The 15,744-nt window shown below is 41.2% G+C and overlaps 1 protein-coding gene across 2 annotated transcripts in view; it reads left to right on the top strand.

Moving 5' to 3' along the window:
* The first annotated feature begins 414 nt into the window (after nt 1-414).
* wasla (WASP like actin nucleation promoting factor a) overlaps nt 415-15,744 on the top strand; it is a 30,819-nt gene continuing 15,489 nt past the window's right edge. The window contains exons 1-5 of one of the 2 annotated variants that reach the window (XM_078256451.1): nt 415-856; nt 8,041-8,175; nt 9,505-9,591; nt 12,294-12,390; nt 15,160-15,183. In XM_078256451.1, coding sequence (XP_078112577.1) covers nt 752-856; nt 8,041-8,175; nt 9,505-9,591; nt 12,294-12,390; nt 15,160-15,183 — 448 coding nt within the window. In that variant the 5' untranslated portion in view covers nt 415-751. The remainder of the gene's footprint in view (nt 857-8,040; nt 8,176-9,504; nt 9,592-12,293; nt 12,391-15,159; nt 15,184-15,744) is intronic. The other variant, XM_078256452.1, reaches the window with a different exon arrangement.

Below are 15,744 nucleotides of genomic sequence, written 5' to 3'. Positions count from 1 at the left end.
TTGGTATATCGAATATTTTATTATTTCCCCCAGAGAAAGCATCACCTGTACAAAATATTCAACATTTTATAAATTATTTATGACCACCAAAGGCGTCTTATTTACATTGTATACGTCCACCATCTGGCTCCTCCTTCGTCCTGCGTCACACACCATCGCCCCTCCCCTTCCCTCCGCAGAGCTGCATTCCTGCTGCCACATTGGACCAAACCATTCTGTCTTAGCATCGACATTTTATCTTCACAACGGACCAATACACACTTTACACACAGTTTTACCTTCAAATAAATTTGGAATAATATCTCACTGTTTGTGTGTTCACCAATTTCACAATGCTATTCATATTGCATTGAGAAGTTAAAGAGTTTGTGCAAACCCACACACCCCTCTCTTCCCTCTTTAAAGTGGTCTGCTCCGTCTTGCTGCCATGTTGGATGTACGCATCGCTGCTGCAGGAGTTTCCGAATGAAAGTTGAGCTTTTATCCGCGTACAGGCTCACAGCTAGTCCTTCATTTTTTTTATTTTACACAAAACTGAGAAGTTAAGTGTCTTTGTTAAGCAGGAGCAAGCCTGCAAAACACCCCCCGGTCCTCCTCCGCCCTCCAGTTCGGAGTCGGACTCAGCGGAGATGATCCGGTTGCAGTGGCCTGCAACGCAGTACGCATGGATTTTCTGTAATTAGCAGTGCTTGCTGAGTCCGTCCGGGCATAACCGCATCGTTTCGGGGGTTAACTAGAAGAATTTGGAGCCATGAACAGCCACCCGCCGCCCCGCAGGGCTCTTAACGTCGGCTCCATCCTCCTGACCCCGCAGGAGAACGAGTGCCTGTTCGGCTACCTGGGCAGGAAATGCGCAGTAAGTTTCCCCGTTTGTTAACCACTTGCAGGTTTAAAAAATGTACAGGTACGTTCACCCTCACGTTATAAAGAAACTTCAGTTTATGCTTTTCATTTCTCAGTTCACACGAAGCAGTTTTAACACCGCTGTGGCGTTCAAACCGGGGGCCCCGGTGTTACATCGAAATCGGTGACCCTTCAGACTCCTTCACGTTCTTTCTGTTTACACGCATTTTGAAAGCTGTTCAAGAAATATGGCGTCTCCTCTTTATTTGGTTTCTCCATTACCTTCTGTTTAAGTTTAAAGGCACAATTAGTGAACGACGAACCATATATAAACAGTTTGTTAGCCTCCATCACAAAGAGTCAAAACTTTGAATCTGCTTATCAATCTAAATTTAATTTGACAGGTTTTTAAATACAGGGACTAGCCTAATGCTTAAATAATATTGAAATAGTATCCAGACATAAAACAACTACAAGTTAATATTGTATGTTTTTTCTTAAAATATTTGTTTACATCAGTAACATGTATTTCATTTTGCAGTTAAGAACATACCTGCAACATATTTGATAATTTATTAATTGTGTAAGCACATTTTTGAAGCAAAAAATAGCAAAATCAACTGGTTTTAGGTAATTGAATGTAAATATTTGCTTGTTCAACGTGACATCATGACTGCGTAAACATACACGCCACTTTGCCAAGAACAGGGCCAAGTGGCGTGTTATCTGTATGCATTTTGAGCTATGTGCATGTATGTCGGCTTGGGTTTAGGAGAAGAAGAATGGGTCGGTTGGGTTTAGTAAAAGAAGAACGGGACAGTTAGGTTTAGTAAAAGAAGAACGGGTCGGTTGGGTTTAGGAAACGTGACACGCGGGACACGATCCCCGGTCTCCTGGGTGAAAGTCCTGTGTTGTTTGACCCAACCTCCACCCTGACCAACCTACCTATGCAGATTTTTGCCCTTTCATACTACTCGCTACGGCGTAAATTGACACCCAATTGCAAGGTAATGTAAGTCAATGGAGGCCAAACAGCGTTGATAAATGCACTAAAAAGCAATTATGCGTCTTGATAACACGCCAAAATGGCATACGAATTGGCGTGTCATACATACGCCACTTATTGAGATCAGTCTGGCTTGTTTTCTTAGTCTTGTATGACAGTACACTGAATATCTTTGAAGTTTTTTTACCATTGGTCTGAGAAAACAAGCCGTGTGAATTATGTTAAGTTTGGATTTGGAAGTTTGTGATGACCATTTTCAATTCACAACAACTGATGGAGAAAATAATCACCGGATTGTCAGTTATAATAGTTTTTAGTGACTAAAAATAATGAAATGGTTTCTTAACTACAAATTGAACCCTTAAACGTGGTATGTTGGCTAGTAGTTTGATATGGTCCCATATTTGTTTTAGTGCTGAAACAATTAAAAACCACTTAAGTTAGTCAGATTAGATTCAGATAGGTTAGTCAGCTTCTCAAATGTGAGATTTTGCTCATTTTCTTGGTTTTATATCATTGTAATCAAAGTTTCTTTGGTTTTGGGACAAAAAAGACAAGTTCAACAGATTATTCGGTACACATTTTATTTAGTATCCGCCTGAAGTATAACAGATTTTTTTGTGTTACCTGGAACTGCAGGAGTCTTCAGTGTAACTGTATGTTATATATCAGTTCGAGATGCCAGAATGTTGCTTCAGCAAGGGAAATGTGAGTTGCAGCGTTTCCTTCCACTTCATCAAGGACGGTCGTGCGTTTTCCCGACAGGACAGGAAGCTGTGACGCTCCTATCCTTCACGTTTATCAGGTTCAACCAGCTGTTGTCATGGATGCCACTTAATCACTTGAGGGGCATTTCACTCAGCTACACACCAGTCTAATTAAAGAAAGACCTTTTTTTTTTTTTTTATGTGAAAATCAAAAGCAATGCCTGGGTGTTGTTAGGCTGAACATGGTTTATCCTTCCTGCACTTCAACACCAAGTCATAACCAGCTACGAAAAACCCTCTCGGATAAGGACGGAAACACAAAAACTGTGAGTCAGGCTGTAGTTGATCTGATCTTTCTGGGGAGGTGATGTAATGAGATGTTTGTAGACGGACAGCTCAGCAGATTTTAATGTCTGCTGCTGCTGGTTTCTCAGGCTGAACAGGAGCTTGGCCTGCAGGGCAGAGCAGATACAGATCGTATTTTTTTTTCATTTTTAAAATTTTTTCCATTTAACATGGCTTCTTTTGTTCAATAGAAAAATGTTCTGTTGTAGAAATACTTCTCAAAGTAAGGTATTTGTACTTTATTGGCACTAGTATCCTAAAAAATGTAAAACAATACGTAGCGCTACTGACGAGTGCAAGCTTACTTAACCCTTGTGTTGTCTTCCCGTCCATCATGGAAAAAACCCTTTTGTTGTTTCACAGTTGAAAGTTTTTGTGGGGTTTTTTCAACGCTTTGGTCACTTTTTTCAACATTTTTATGGCTTTTTCCCTGACGTTTTTTGGCACTTTTCAATCTTTTGGGCACTTTTTTTTTTTAATGTTTTTTGGCACTTTTTCTAAAGTTTGTAGGTCTTCTTTCAGTGTTTGACAGTTTTTTCATTGTTTTTGTTGCTTTTCCTAACGTTTGTCTTTTTACATTTTCAGCGCTTATTTCGACGTCCCATATTTTCTGTTATAAAAAAAACAAACTTGATAGACTCTTCAGTAGAGGTCATTATCTTCACTCGAGTTTTTGCGCAGGAAAGTCACCGGACGACACAATCTTCTGAACATAGCCATACTGGGAAATCCAGAGAGAGTTGTGTGGAGCTGATAGTCTTAATTAGCTTTGTAGCAGCTCATTTGGCAACGGCTTGAATGTCATTAATGTTAAAAAGCTACGCACTAAAGCTTTAAAGTAAACCAATGAACAGATTTAAAAAAAAAACTAGCATTAAAATCACCCCTATTATCCCTATTAACAAAAAGATCACGAATGTATCTTTTAAGTTTGACATTGGACTCAGGACTAATTCTAGGTGTGACCAGTAAAGTGTAATTTAACTGCACTATTGTTTTGATCGCTAGAGTTAGTCTCAGTTAAAGAGCAACACTCTTGTGGAGACTTCTTCTCCTTTTCCACACAAGCGCGCAGATGGAGGGTGGGGGGGGGTATTTCACAAAGCAGGATTAGAAAGTTAGACCGATATCTGTAAGTAAAGCTCAATCTGATGATTCAGATTTGCATCTTAAAAAATAAATACAAATTTGAGATATTTAATTTGGTATCAGGGTTCAGCTATGCAGGGTGAGGTTTTTAAAAAAATAGGAAAGATTAACACAATTTCAGAAAATATAAGATATAAGCTTCCTAAAGTTATGTGGCTAATTTGCTAATCCGGCTTAAACGGGAGAGGATTTATCTGGAGGCAGATTACATTACAAGTTTGGGGGAAGCACTGAATTAGATTGGATTTAAGACTGTTTACAACTTTTTCGGGACCAGTGCCGGTGTGTTTAAACTGTATGGATGGAGGGGCAAAATAAACAAACTTGCGGTGTCGCCTACATGTCATGTGAAGACAGTGTGTTGTTAAAGGAGAATTCCGGCCAATTTTTACGTTAATCTTGATTGCTATAGCTACACGAGTACTTTCGATAGAAAAAACCCCGACCCGAATTAGTGCAGGTAACACAGAGAAGCTGCAGCTACGTGTACAAGCGTCCCCTGAGCTAAAACGTCAGTTGTCGGGGCAAGTTTTAGAGTGCCTTTGTGCCTCTTACCAGACACAAAATGCAATTAATATGTCTGTGCCACATGAACAGGGCCCTTACGTGTCAACAAGATGCGTTTTCAACTCAGACATTGTTTAAATTCACCTACCCTGGTCCCTGTCTCGATCCTGCCGGTAGCTAGCTTGCCCTGCTAGTTGTTAGCCGTTAGCTGCTAGCTGCCCTCCGGTGAGTGTATTCAGACAGACTTCTGTGATAATCATCCCAATAACAATCCACGGAGCGACGGTGGTGTGGATATGTCCTCCAGAGGACAGGTCATGTCACGTCTTGAAGTTTATTCCCCCCTAAAAAAAAAAACAGTAGTGTGGTAGTAGCTGTTAGCTGCTATCTGCCCTGCGGTGAGGCTCTTCCGTGTGTTGTATATCTGCTATGTTCTCCATAGTTACGTTACTCCAAGCTTCTTCCCTTGTGAACAACTTCACTCTTCACACACTACTCTTTACCTTTTCCTGCTACAACTGAATTCCCAGGAGACAGCGTGATGCTACAGCTAAACTTCAGTAACGCTATTACTGTGCAAGCCACAGACATCGTTTATCCCGTTTCCATGTAGTAACATAGTCACTGATATGGTCATAACCACTACAGTGCTCAATTACCTATTTTGAGGGGGAAATAATCTAAACTTTTTGCTGCGAAGACATGATCTGTCCTATGCAGGACATCCGCCAGACCACCGCCGCTCCATGGATTGTTATTGGGATGATTATCACAGAAGCCTGGCTGAATACACTCACCGGACGGCAGCTAGCAACTAACGGCTATCTGGCTGTACACACTCACCCGAGGGCAGCTAGTACCTAACAGCTACTACCGCACTACTGTTTTTTTTTTTTTTTTTAGGGGGAATAAATAAATAAAAAGGGAAAATAAATTCAAGACATGACCTGTCCTCTGGAGGACATAGCCACACCACCGCTGCTCCGTGGATTGTTATTGGGATGATTATCACAGAAGCCTGTCTGAATATTATCACAGTGAGATGCAGTCTGTGTGTCTGCAGTGCTGTTGTCTGTGTTTATTGCTGCATACTCTCCCTCGGTGAGAATTTACTGAGCCTAAATGAGGCATTTAACGGCCGGCCTTTGGCCTTTCTGTATGATGCCGAGTGGCGATTTCAAGTGTTTCCTGCTGCTCTTCCAACCTGCACTCATCAATCACAGAGGAGGAAACCGGCCCAGTGGCATTTCCTCTTTCCTCCTCCTCCCCAGCGGACTTTCTCACTCAGTTTCTGCTGCAGAGGGAGAAATCCCGGGCAAAGGATTAAACACAGTGTGACTTCTGCAGAAACCTCAAAACCACAAGCCAGAGCAGTCTGAGGACGGGACGGTGCTGAGGACAGCAGCCGGACTCTTGTTTCCTGTTCTGCAAAAGTGAAGGTTAAACACTGAAGAAATGTCAGATTTGAAATGAAACAATCACTGTAATAAAGAGCTGACGATCAGCTTAAATCTAAGGGTGTTCAAGTCCACACCCATCCACACAGAGTTTAGGACTTTTAATACGCAGTCCTCCAACACAGCAGGACAGTGATCCTTTTTAGGGCTAAACAGTGGAGTCTTTTGACTGATCGTGTGTTTTACTTTTGAAGACCAGACTAAAGTCAAAACGAAATCGTCAAGTCAATTATTTATATAGCCCATTAAATCCCAAATTTGCCTCAACAGGCTTTACAATCTGGACAGCATGCAACACACCCCAAAAACGGGGAAAATGAAAGAAACCTCGAGAAGATTAACAGACAAGGTATATCTTTTAAGATGTTTTTAAGAAGTGAAGCTGTCTGCAGTCCAGGCCGGACAGATCACCACACATTTACATTTTTACAATACTTTGTAACTTTGTAAGCAGTGCCCATAAAAGTTAGTCACTTTGGTCCAGACTGAAATATCTCAACAACTATTGGATGGATTGCCATGCAATTTTATGCAGACATTCATGGTAAATCCCTTTGGTGAGCCCCTGACTAATTATTCATCTAGGATCACCTAATTCAATACCTTTTAAGGTACCGACCGAATTACCTCTTGAGTATCGAAAAATGCCTCTTCATTCAATACCCAATTTCAATCCCTAAGGAGTAAATCTCCTCAGCGTCAGTGAGCCAGTCAGCATGCAGCATGCTTCTACCAAGATCTAATAATGTTTATTGGCTGTCCAACGCTACACGTCGTAGAAGCAGACAGGAAAAACTTTAATTTAAAAATAAATATTTTTCAGACTCTGCTTGACCATCTGACAGGCTTTTTGGTCGCAGCATACGGACGCTTTAAGAGTCAGGATAGTACAGCCTCTACTGCTTTGAATTTCGCCATCCTTTTAGTCTTTCACAAGCCCCGTCCAACGTTGTAGAAGTGAGGTAGTTAATCAGTGCTCCTTTTTTAAATTAAAGTGCAAGACACACGCATCACAAATGAATGCACAGGCATAATAACCTAGTTGACCCCTTAGTTTATTTATTTTTACTCTGCACATTTGACAATCCATTGTGAAGGTATTTGCATGTGTAAACTGATAGCAAAAGGTCTCTGTGTTTCTCACCTGGTGAAGCCGATGTGTGCTGCACGTAGTCCTTATCGCCGTTTGAAATGTTTTTGCATCATGCAGCTTTCCTCTTCCTCGTTGGCTGCTCCAGGACACATGCAGCTAGGAGGCTTTTCACTGCAGTGTGTTTTTAGTAGGGCTGTCAAACGATTACATTTTCTTAATCATTGCATTTCTATAGTTAATCACATGTATTATCACATGATTAAAATTCTATTATTTTGCATTTCAGAACTGTTTTTAAGTCCATATTAACAATGGAAAGCAATTCTTACCAGTGGATCTTGATTGGGAATCAAATGAATGCAAAGAAAGTGACTTTATGAACTTGATTTTAACATTTGTATTAGTTTATTATACATTTAATCTAGTCAAACAACTTTGAATGCACCACAAAGCTGTAAATTACCAGTTTCATTGAACGCACCGTCTGTGTTTTTCCGACAACAGCAGCTGCAGATTGTTACATCCCGGTGTTGAATCCTCTACTGTGAAATACAGTCGCACCGTTTAGCGTTAGCTGTCAGCATTGTAACCATGTTTAATCCAGCTACTAGCTAGCGGTAGGCTAACGTTAGATGCACGATGCAAAGCCGAGTGAAGTGAAAATGAATTAATAAATGTCGGCATGCGATTAATGTAAATAATGACAGCCCTAGTTTAGTTTATTTTTTGTGATTAACAATTTTTTAATTTTTTACAAAATACTAAACATAAAACCCGCAACATGACCAAATGACATGACCCCCCCCCCCTCATCAACACCCAACCAAACCAAAATCAAGAAAAGTTGTCACAGTAACTAAAAATGTTTTATTTTTAACGAATCGTGCAGCTGCTGGTATTCACCGCCCTGTGCTTTGTCCCCTGTGTGTTCAGACGCTGTGTTCGGCGGTGGTCCAGGTGTACGGCGCAGACCGGAGCTGCTGCTGGGTGAAGAGGTGCTGTGGCGTGGCCTGTCTGGTCAAAGACAACCCACAGAGATCCTACTTCATCAGAGTGTTTGACATCAAGGTGAGCCAGGCCGTGCTGTGGAGGAAACGCCTGTCAAGCTGTAACTAAACCCCAACAGCGGTAGTTGAATGAAGCATCTTAAAGCTTTAGTGCGTAACTTTTTGATTATTAACGAACGTCCGTTACATTCAAGCCGTTGCCAAATGAGTTGATACAAAGCTAACTAAGGCTATCGGCTCCACACAACTCTCTCTGTATTTCTCAGCATGGCTGTGTTTAGAAGATTGTGGTGTCCGGCGACTTTCTCGTGCAGAAACGTGAGTGAAGATAATTAGCGGTGCGCACTCACGGAAGGCTTGTATCATGAGGACGCGCCAACAGTTTTGTTGTCATTACTTAGAATTCCTCATGGGGGCGACAGAAACTACGCACTATAGCTTCAAGGGAATAGTTTGAGAGTTGGATGAGAGGATTGATTCCTGTCATATCTCTCCGTAACATGTATCTCGTAGAAACACGTATCTTGTTTATTTAATCCGTCCAAAAACTGAAGTGTAAAATATATTACAAATATATGAAATATGGCACAGATATGAAACTGGTATCAATCTTTTGCGAGAAAGACCATAAGCGCATTTCCCAAAACTTTGAGTTATTATTTTCCTGGGAAATGTACTCCGTTGCACAAAATTACTTCAAGCACTTATGCTTAGGAAACATCCTGACACATTCTTCCCTTTTCTCTTCACTCTCGTCTTTTGCACTGCCTCCATACGCTGTCAGTTATCATTGAAGAAATAAATACGGTGCTTTTAAAAATGATGTGGACTCAGTTGTGATGCCCTTATGGATCAAAGTGAATGACCAGCCACTGATGTGTGTTTAAATCCATATGGATATCATAGTTTCTGGACCCAAAAAAACATTGATTTCATTTAAAAACAAACCTGTAGAGACTTAAAAATCCCTCCTTGGTGGTGCATTCAAGCACACTTGACGTTTAATAATTGAGTCTTCTACCAAATTGATCTCTATTAATGAGCTCTGTTGTCAGAAAATCAAATGAAGAAAGGCCAACAATTGGGTTGTTTCTCTTTAAACCTCAAATATCTCAACATTGATTTGTCTCAATAGAAATGAACTGAGAGCAGTTGTGACCGTCTGGAAGGAAGGAAATCAAATCTAAAATGTCCTGGTTTGCTTTTTAAATGAATAGCAAGACTTAAATGTGTCTCTGATTTGTATTCAGTGGATGGACATCTGCTGAGTCACACATGTGGTCCTTCTAAACATCAAGGAGAATCTCCTGACATTTCTCTCTCCGTTTTGTGATTTTTTTTTAATTTTTTTTTAATATTATTTATTGATTGATTTTTTTTTTTTTTGCAGGAAGGGAAAACCATGTTTGAACAGGAGCTTTACCACAACTTCTCCATCAGCAGCTCCAGATCCTACTTCATCTCATTTACAGGCGATGTAAGTGTGCAGCTCAAAACCACAGCTAGTCTCACTGATCAGGCCCTACTCTGTTTGATAAGGTGTGATAATCACTGAATGTGTTTTATACACTGACAAATATTCACGTCAGGGTCTGCTCACACTGAGCCTGTCTTTACACACAGACAGAAATATGTTGCAGCCACAGGTCTTCAGGACATGTCTGCTCTTTAAAGGGGTGATAGAATGATTTATATAGGGTATTTTACACTGTTCCTTAAGGTCTCCCTTAAATTGCCCGAATGCTATTTTATTAGGCCCTTAACTACCCTGTGAATATGGCTCTATTTGGAACATGAGCTTTTCTTCCAAATATGGTATGCTCATGAATATTTAGATGAGCTGCGCGCTGATTGGTTTGCGCGAACCCCATAGAAACACATTGGAGACAAGACAGCAGGTCTCATATTTCAGACACTGCAAAGGTATACATTGTTTGTTGGGCTATTTCGTTATTAAATTCACTTCTGAGACTTTTTTAAGCGAGAAATCAACTATATAAAGCTCAAATATGGGCCGTTTTACGAAAATTGATGGCTAATTGCAAATTTGGTAAGACGTGTCGGACTTTAGCTAGGAGCTCCACACAGTCTGACGAGAAAGCGGCAACCTCCATACCCAGTGAAAGTCACCGTTTCCCTGGGTACTGGACTACTGGAATACTCGGGGCTGCCAGCTGCCGGCATAACTAGAGTAGCTATATTTACAGTTTGAATTTCGTCACGCTACTTACATAACATCTACCCCAAGGTCTTATAAAGCTAACAATGGTGTCCGATTTCAATTTTTGTGAATTTCAGAGGAATTCTAAGAGGAGGCTAGCTACTTCTTTTTGATAGAGCCTGCGGCTGGATGGAGCTCTATCAATGAGACTCGCGGACAAGAGGCGTTTATTTCCCCGATCGTTTGTTTAAATAACTCAACACATTATAATTACACACATAAGATTAACTGGAACCTGTGTTAAGAGATTAACAAGCTCGCTGACCGCGCTCTCACTCACACACACCGGCCATTTAGCAGGAAGAGGGGAGCTGCAGGCCCTGGAGCTCTGTCAGGGCAGCGGCGTTTGATAGTCCATTAACCCAAAAAACGGTGACTTTGCGCAGGTATGGAGTACCGTGGGCTGCCAGCCGTGACGGAGCTCCATCTACCTCCCAGCAGGCCGGGGTCTGTGAAGGAAGGCAGGCCGGCGGCGAGGCAGCAACACAGGCATCACTGGCCGCTGAACTCCGACACACAGTCGGACAAAATTTGTAATTAGACAAAGGCCCATATTTGACCTCTACATAGTTGATTTCTCGCATAAAAAGTCTCAGAAGTGAATTTAGTGGTAAAATAGCAGATTAACAATGTATACAATGTATATTTCTGAGATCTGCGCGACCTATTCAGAAGACTAAGCTCACCTCAGATCAGTGGTGTAGCCTATGTAAATGTTTGGGCGTGACAAAGATAGACTAGAGCCAAATGAGGAGGAGCCGCCGAGTTGACGTCAACTAGGCGGCTCGTTGAGATTCGCCCGTTTTCAGAGGCAGTTTCAAATTGTGAGATTTGAAGAGGAAAGAGGTGTCAATGGGATTTTGAGGTTCTATGTATGTCCTATTTACCCACTAAACTGTCATTATTCAACTGTGACAAGGTAAAATCGGTTTTGCATTCTATCACCCCTTTAAAAAGGTGCTGCTGTTTCTGAGCAGAGGGCTTCTGAAGGCTTTTTTTCCAACTAAAATGAATTTAAAATGCAATTGTGTGCTTAATCAGACCATTATGATGATTTTTTTCTGAATCTGATTTCTTTTTGTTATCAACACAAACAGCAAAATGATCGTCTTAAACTGACACTCGTATCACAATGGATTGTGTTTGTCAGAGGAAGGCTACATTTATATTGCTTTATATAAGTTTTGGTTTAAAACCAGTATGTTTTGTTACGTTTACACCTCACACTGCTCTGGCGTGTCCGAGCCTCTAAACCGGAGACATTTGAAAACACTTCTGACTCCGTTTTGGTTTTGGAATCTGCGGGGTTGTGTTGCAGTCTCAACGGCCGCAAACGGAGACCCTCGGCAACACCGACACTGACGCCAGCGTTTCGCAGCCTGATTGGGTCATGACGTCTTGTTCTCTGAGACTAAGCTACTAACCATGGCAACTACCAGCAAAGGGCAGAGTATACACGCTGCCTCCTGTTTACCCCAGCACGCTAATGCCCACTATACGAGAATGTTGATGAGATATGTGGTTTAAGGCGTGTTAGGTTAAACTGAGATTAGTTCTTCTACTGGAGCTAAAAACAAAGCACGGAGTTCACTTTTGGCTCAAAACTCTGCTTAAAAAACCAAAACGTAGCGATGTAAATATAGCCTATAAGAGACATGACACATCTCGTCTCACAAGTGTGATTCTAAGTGTAAGTCTTAAAGAGAAGCCAGAATGTTTTGTAATTCACGAGGGGACCAGAAGTAAATAGATTCACATGTAAGTGAATCAGCAGTATAAATAAATCTAGACAGGGCCTGATGGAGACAGTGATCAGTGTTTTTATTTGACCAGTTTTCTAAATGTATGTATAATGTGAGGTTCAGAAGTTAACGGTGCTTCAATTCTGATCCACACATCCCTCTACTAGGTGACTTGTCATTTTAATCATCTGTGGTTCTTCCTCTTCTTCCTCTCAGACCTGTCAGATGGGTCTGAACTTTGCCAGCGAAGAAGAGGCCAAAAGATTCCGAGCCGCCATCAACGACCTGCTCAACCGACGACAACGCAAAACCGGTACGTTTTACCGCTTCAGTTTTATCTTCTTTCTCTGCTTCCTCAAACTCCGTGACCTTTCACACCTGGCCTCAGACTGAAGAACACTCACCACCTCTTCTGCTAACAAGACCTCAATCAGTCCCAAACTTGTCCGCCTCGCTCATGTCCAGCTGCGTAAAATCGAATCATCCCAGGGACTAAGCTCGGGGAGAGTTCATTTCTGTATCTGCGGCTCAAGAACCGCAAACAAGGAGGATCATGGTTTTGCTGCCACTTTGATATTTGAATGGCCTTTGGAATTGGAAATAGACGTATGGAGGTAGAACGGAGGATTTAGAAGAAACCAAAAAAAGAATCTCACACGCTGTCGGACGTTTTGTCTGTGATTAACTTTCTTTGGTCTCTTCTCAGTCAGGAATTTGTATCCTAAAAACCAATTATTGTGGAGTTCCTTTTTGATTGAAGCCTTCAATTGAGGTTGTAGAAAATGTACATCATCAAAACAAACCATTTCAGCTAAAGGTGAGGTACTCAACAGTGTTTCCTTTAGGATTTTTTTTTTTTTTTTTTAGCAGTGGGGGCAGGTCTGTCCAAACAACATCATTTCCAAATCAACATAGAGGAAACGCTGCTCGAACTCAACTTCTATTTAGATTTTTGGATGTAGGGCTGTCTATTGGCAAGAATCTGGCGATACGATACATGGGTCACGATTCAATACATTGCAATATATTTCGATACTATGCGTAAGGCGATATATTTTAGATTTTTTTAAAGTATAATTTTAGAAAAACTAATATTTAAAAAAAGACATGATGTGCATAAAAGTCAAAGAAGTTTACTTTAGGTAAACAATTCAGTACACAGAAAATCAAACTGCCAGTTTGGGATTGTGGTTCACAGGTTCTTAGTGAGCTAATGTTTATATGCTAAAGTAGGTCAAAGTTTAGCCATAGCTACGTTGTTAGCTTCTAGCAAAAAGTCAGGCACTGCTGCTAGGCACTGCTGCTAGGCACTGCTGCTAGGCACTGCTGCTAGGCACTGCTGCTAGGCAAGGACACTAGTGGTGTGTCTCAGCATAGCCATCTAGCAGTAGGGGGTTTAAACACAACATAAACGTGAACCACTGTCTTACATGAATATTTTTGCACGTAAACAAAAAAAACAATCTATATTGCGTTTTTGAAAATCGATACAGCTAAATAAAATATTGCGATACTCGTTTTTTTTTTTTCTTACACCCCTATAATTCAGTGTATTTTTTATTTTTTTTACCAAGTGTATGAATGTTTTTTTAAGTTTGTGAACTACACTGCCTCGTGGTCCAGCAGAGGATGTTCTTGAAATCGGCTTGATTATTGAAATCAGCTTGATTATTTGACCGATCAGTAAACCAAAGTAATATATGGAGGACACGGCAAAGCCATGCTCATTGCATAATCATGACACCGAAGCATCTGAGAAGCAGAGTGTGGATTTAAAAATGCAACTAAAGTTTATTTTCATTGTGGGTTAATCTGTAGATTTTCTCGATTAGTTGTGCGGTCTCTAAAATGTCGAGTTTCCCAAAGCCCAAGATGACGTCCTCAGATGTCTTGTTTTGTCCACAACTCAAAGATATTCAGTTTAGTGTCACAGAGGAGAGAAGAAACTAGAACATATTCACTTATAAGAAGCTGGAATCATTCTACCTTTTTTACATAAAAAAAAAAAAGAGAAAAAGACTCAAACCGATTATCAAAATAGTTGCGATTCATTTAATAGTTGACAATTAATCGATTCATCTTTGCAGCTCTAAACATTACCATCAAAGATAAAACTGTTTGCCGACTTTGTAAAAAGCAGCTGCTTTACACGAAAACCACAACAAATCGGACGACTCAGCTGCTGGCTTGCCTCCCAAGTGAGGAAGCGGGCGCACCGAAAACAAATCAACTGCACAACCTTGTCAGACTGCCTACTTTTTGCCACATCCTCAGCACTCTTGCCACAAGCTTGTAAAAAGGCCATCACTGATAAAACCACAAGATATATATGCAAAGATACGCGTTGCGTTGCCAGTGCTTCAGGAGAAGGTTTTCAGGATAATGACAGAAATGGAGCCAAGATATAAAATTCCAAGTTGCAGCACAATCTCAAGACACAGTGCAGCTGTCTGACAACACAGGGGTGGGGGGGGGTGGGGGTGTTAGGCTATATGGGTTGAGCTCAAATTAATTTGAGCGTTATAACTCCTAACGCCCAGAATGTGAAATCTGTAAAGGTGTTTTACCAGATGAGGATACGAGTTAAGGTTTTGGTTTGGGACGGTTTTCTTCTCTTCTCTGCTGCTCTGAGCTCGTTGGGTTTCTCTCCACTGTAGTAAAACTGTCAGTCTGTCTTGTTAACTTCTCGTGCGGCTCCTCTTTGCCTTCCCTCCAGCTCCTCTCAGCATGCCGGCCTTTTTGAAGTGCACCACTCAAACTGTGATGATGATGATGACTGTGATCAGAGATCAAAGCAAAGGCTCTCAGAGCTGGGACACAAACGGTTTTTATGAGACACAACCGAGCTTTCGGACCTTTTGCTTCTCCTCTTCCGCTCCTTTTGAAGACTTCCTGAACTCTCTTTCTGACTGTTTTGCCCAAGGCGTCGATGGCACCACGCAGCATGTTTCCTCCGTCGGCTTTGACACCTGCAGGCTTTAAAACAGTCGTCTTCTGTCGCTTCTTGAAAACTCCTAAATATCTTCCATTTTGTGTTGATTTTGTGCTGAAACTATAATTTTGTAAATTTTTTCTTTTGCAGAGAAGAGAGGTGACCCTAAAAATGGTACGTTGAACTCTTAATATTGATAATGCAGATTCTGCTTCCTCTACTCTGTGGCCCTCCAGTGTGCTTGGTCATCCTGGATTGACAAAACAAAAAAGTGAGATCTGCAGATCTGGGGTCTGTTTGGACTCTCGTTGTGCTGCATGGTGTTCAGTGACTAAAACAGGCACATGGCTAAAACATAGTCCAGATTAGAAAACATTGTGACCCTACGGTGTACACTACTGTTAAAGTTTGGAATCCCCTGATCTATTGACGTTTTTCTTCTTTCCTTCAAGAATTTGGCTATTTGAAGAGATACCAACAGTATCATTCAGACACAAATTTATTATACTGTATACATTTGAAATGGGGGTGGTACGGTTCATGAAAAAACATCCGAACCACTCGGTTCGCTTGTCTCGGTTCGCTTGTCTCGGTTCGCTTGTCTCGGTTCGCTTGTCTCGGTTCGGAGCGTGTGTGTGTCGCACGGTTTCGTCAGTACACTGTTAATGTGCACTAACCACTTACTGACGTAGTGCCCACTTTGGACACCTATGTTAAAATACTTACTGGAAACGA

This window comes from Sander vitreus, chromosome 8 (assembly GCF_031162955.1).
Source record: "Sander vitreus isolate 19-12246 chromosome 8, sanVit1, whole genome shotgun sequence".
NCBI lineage: Eukaryota > Metazoa > Chordata > Actinopteri > Perciformes > Percidae > Sander > Sander vitreus.
The sequence above is the reverse complement of the archived record's forward strand: the minus strand, read 5'-3'. Positions and strand labels throughout refer to the sequence as shown.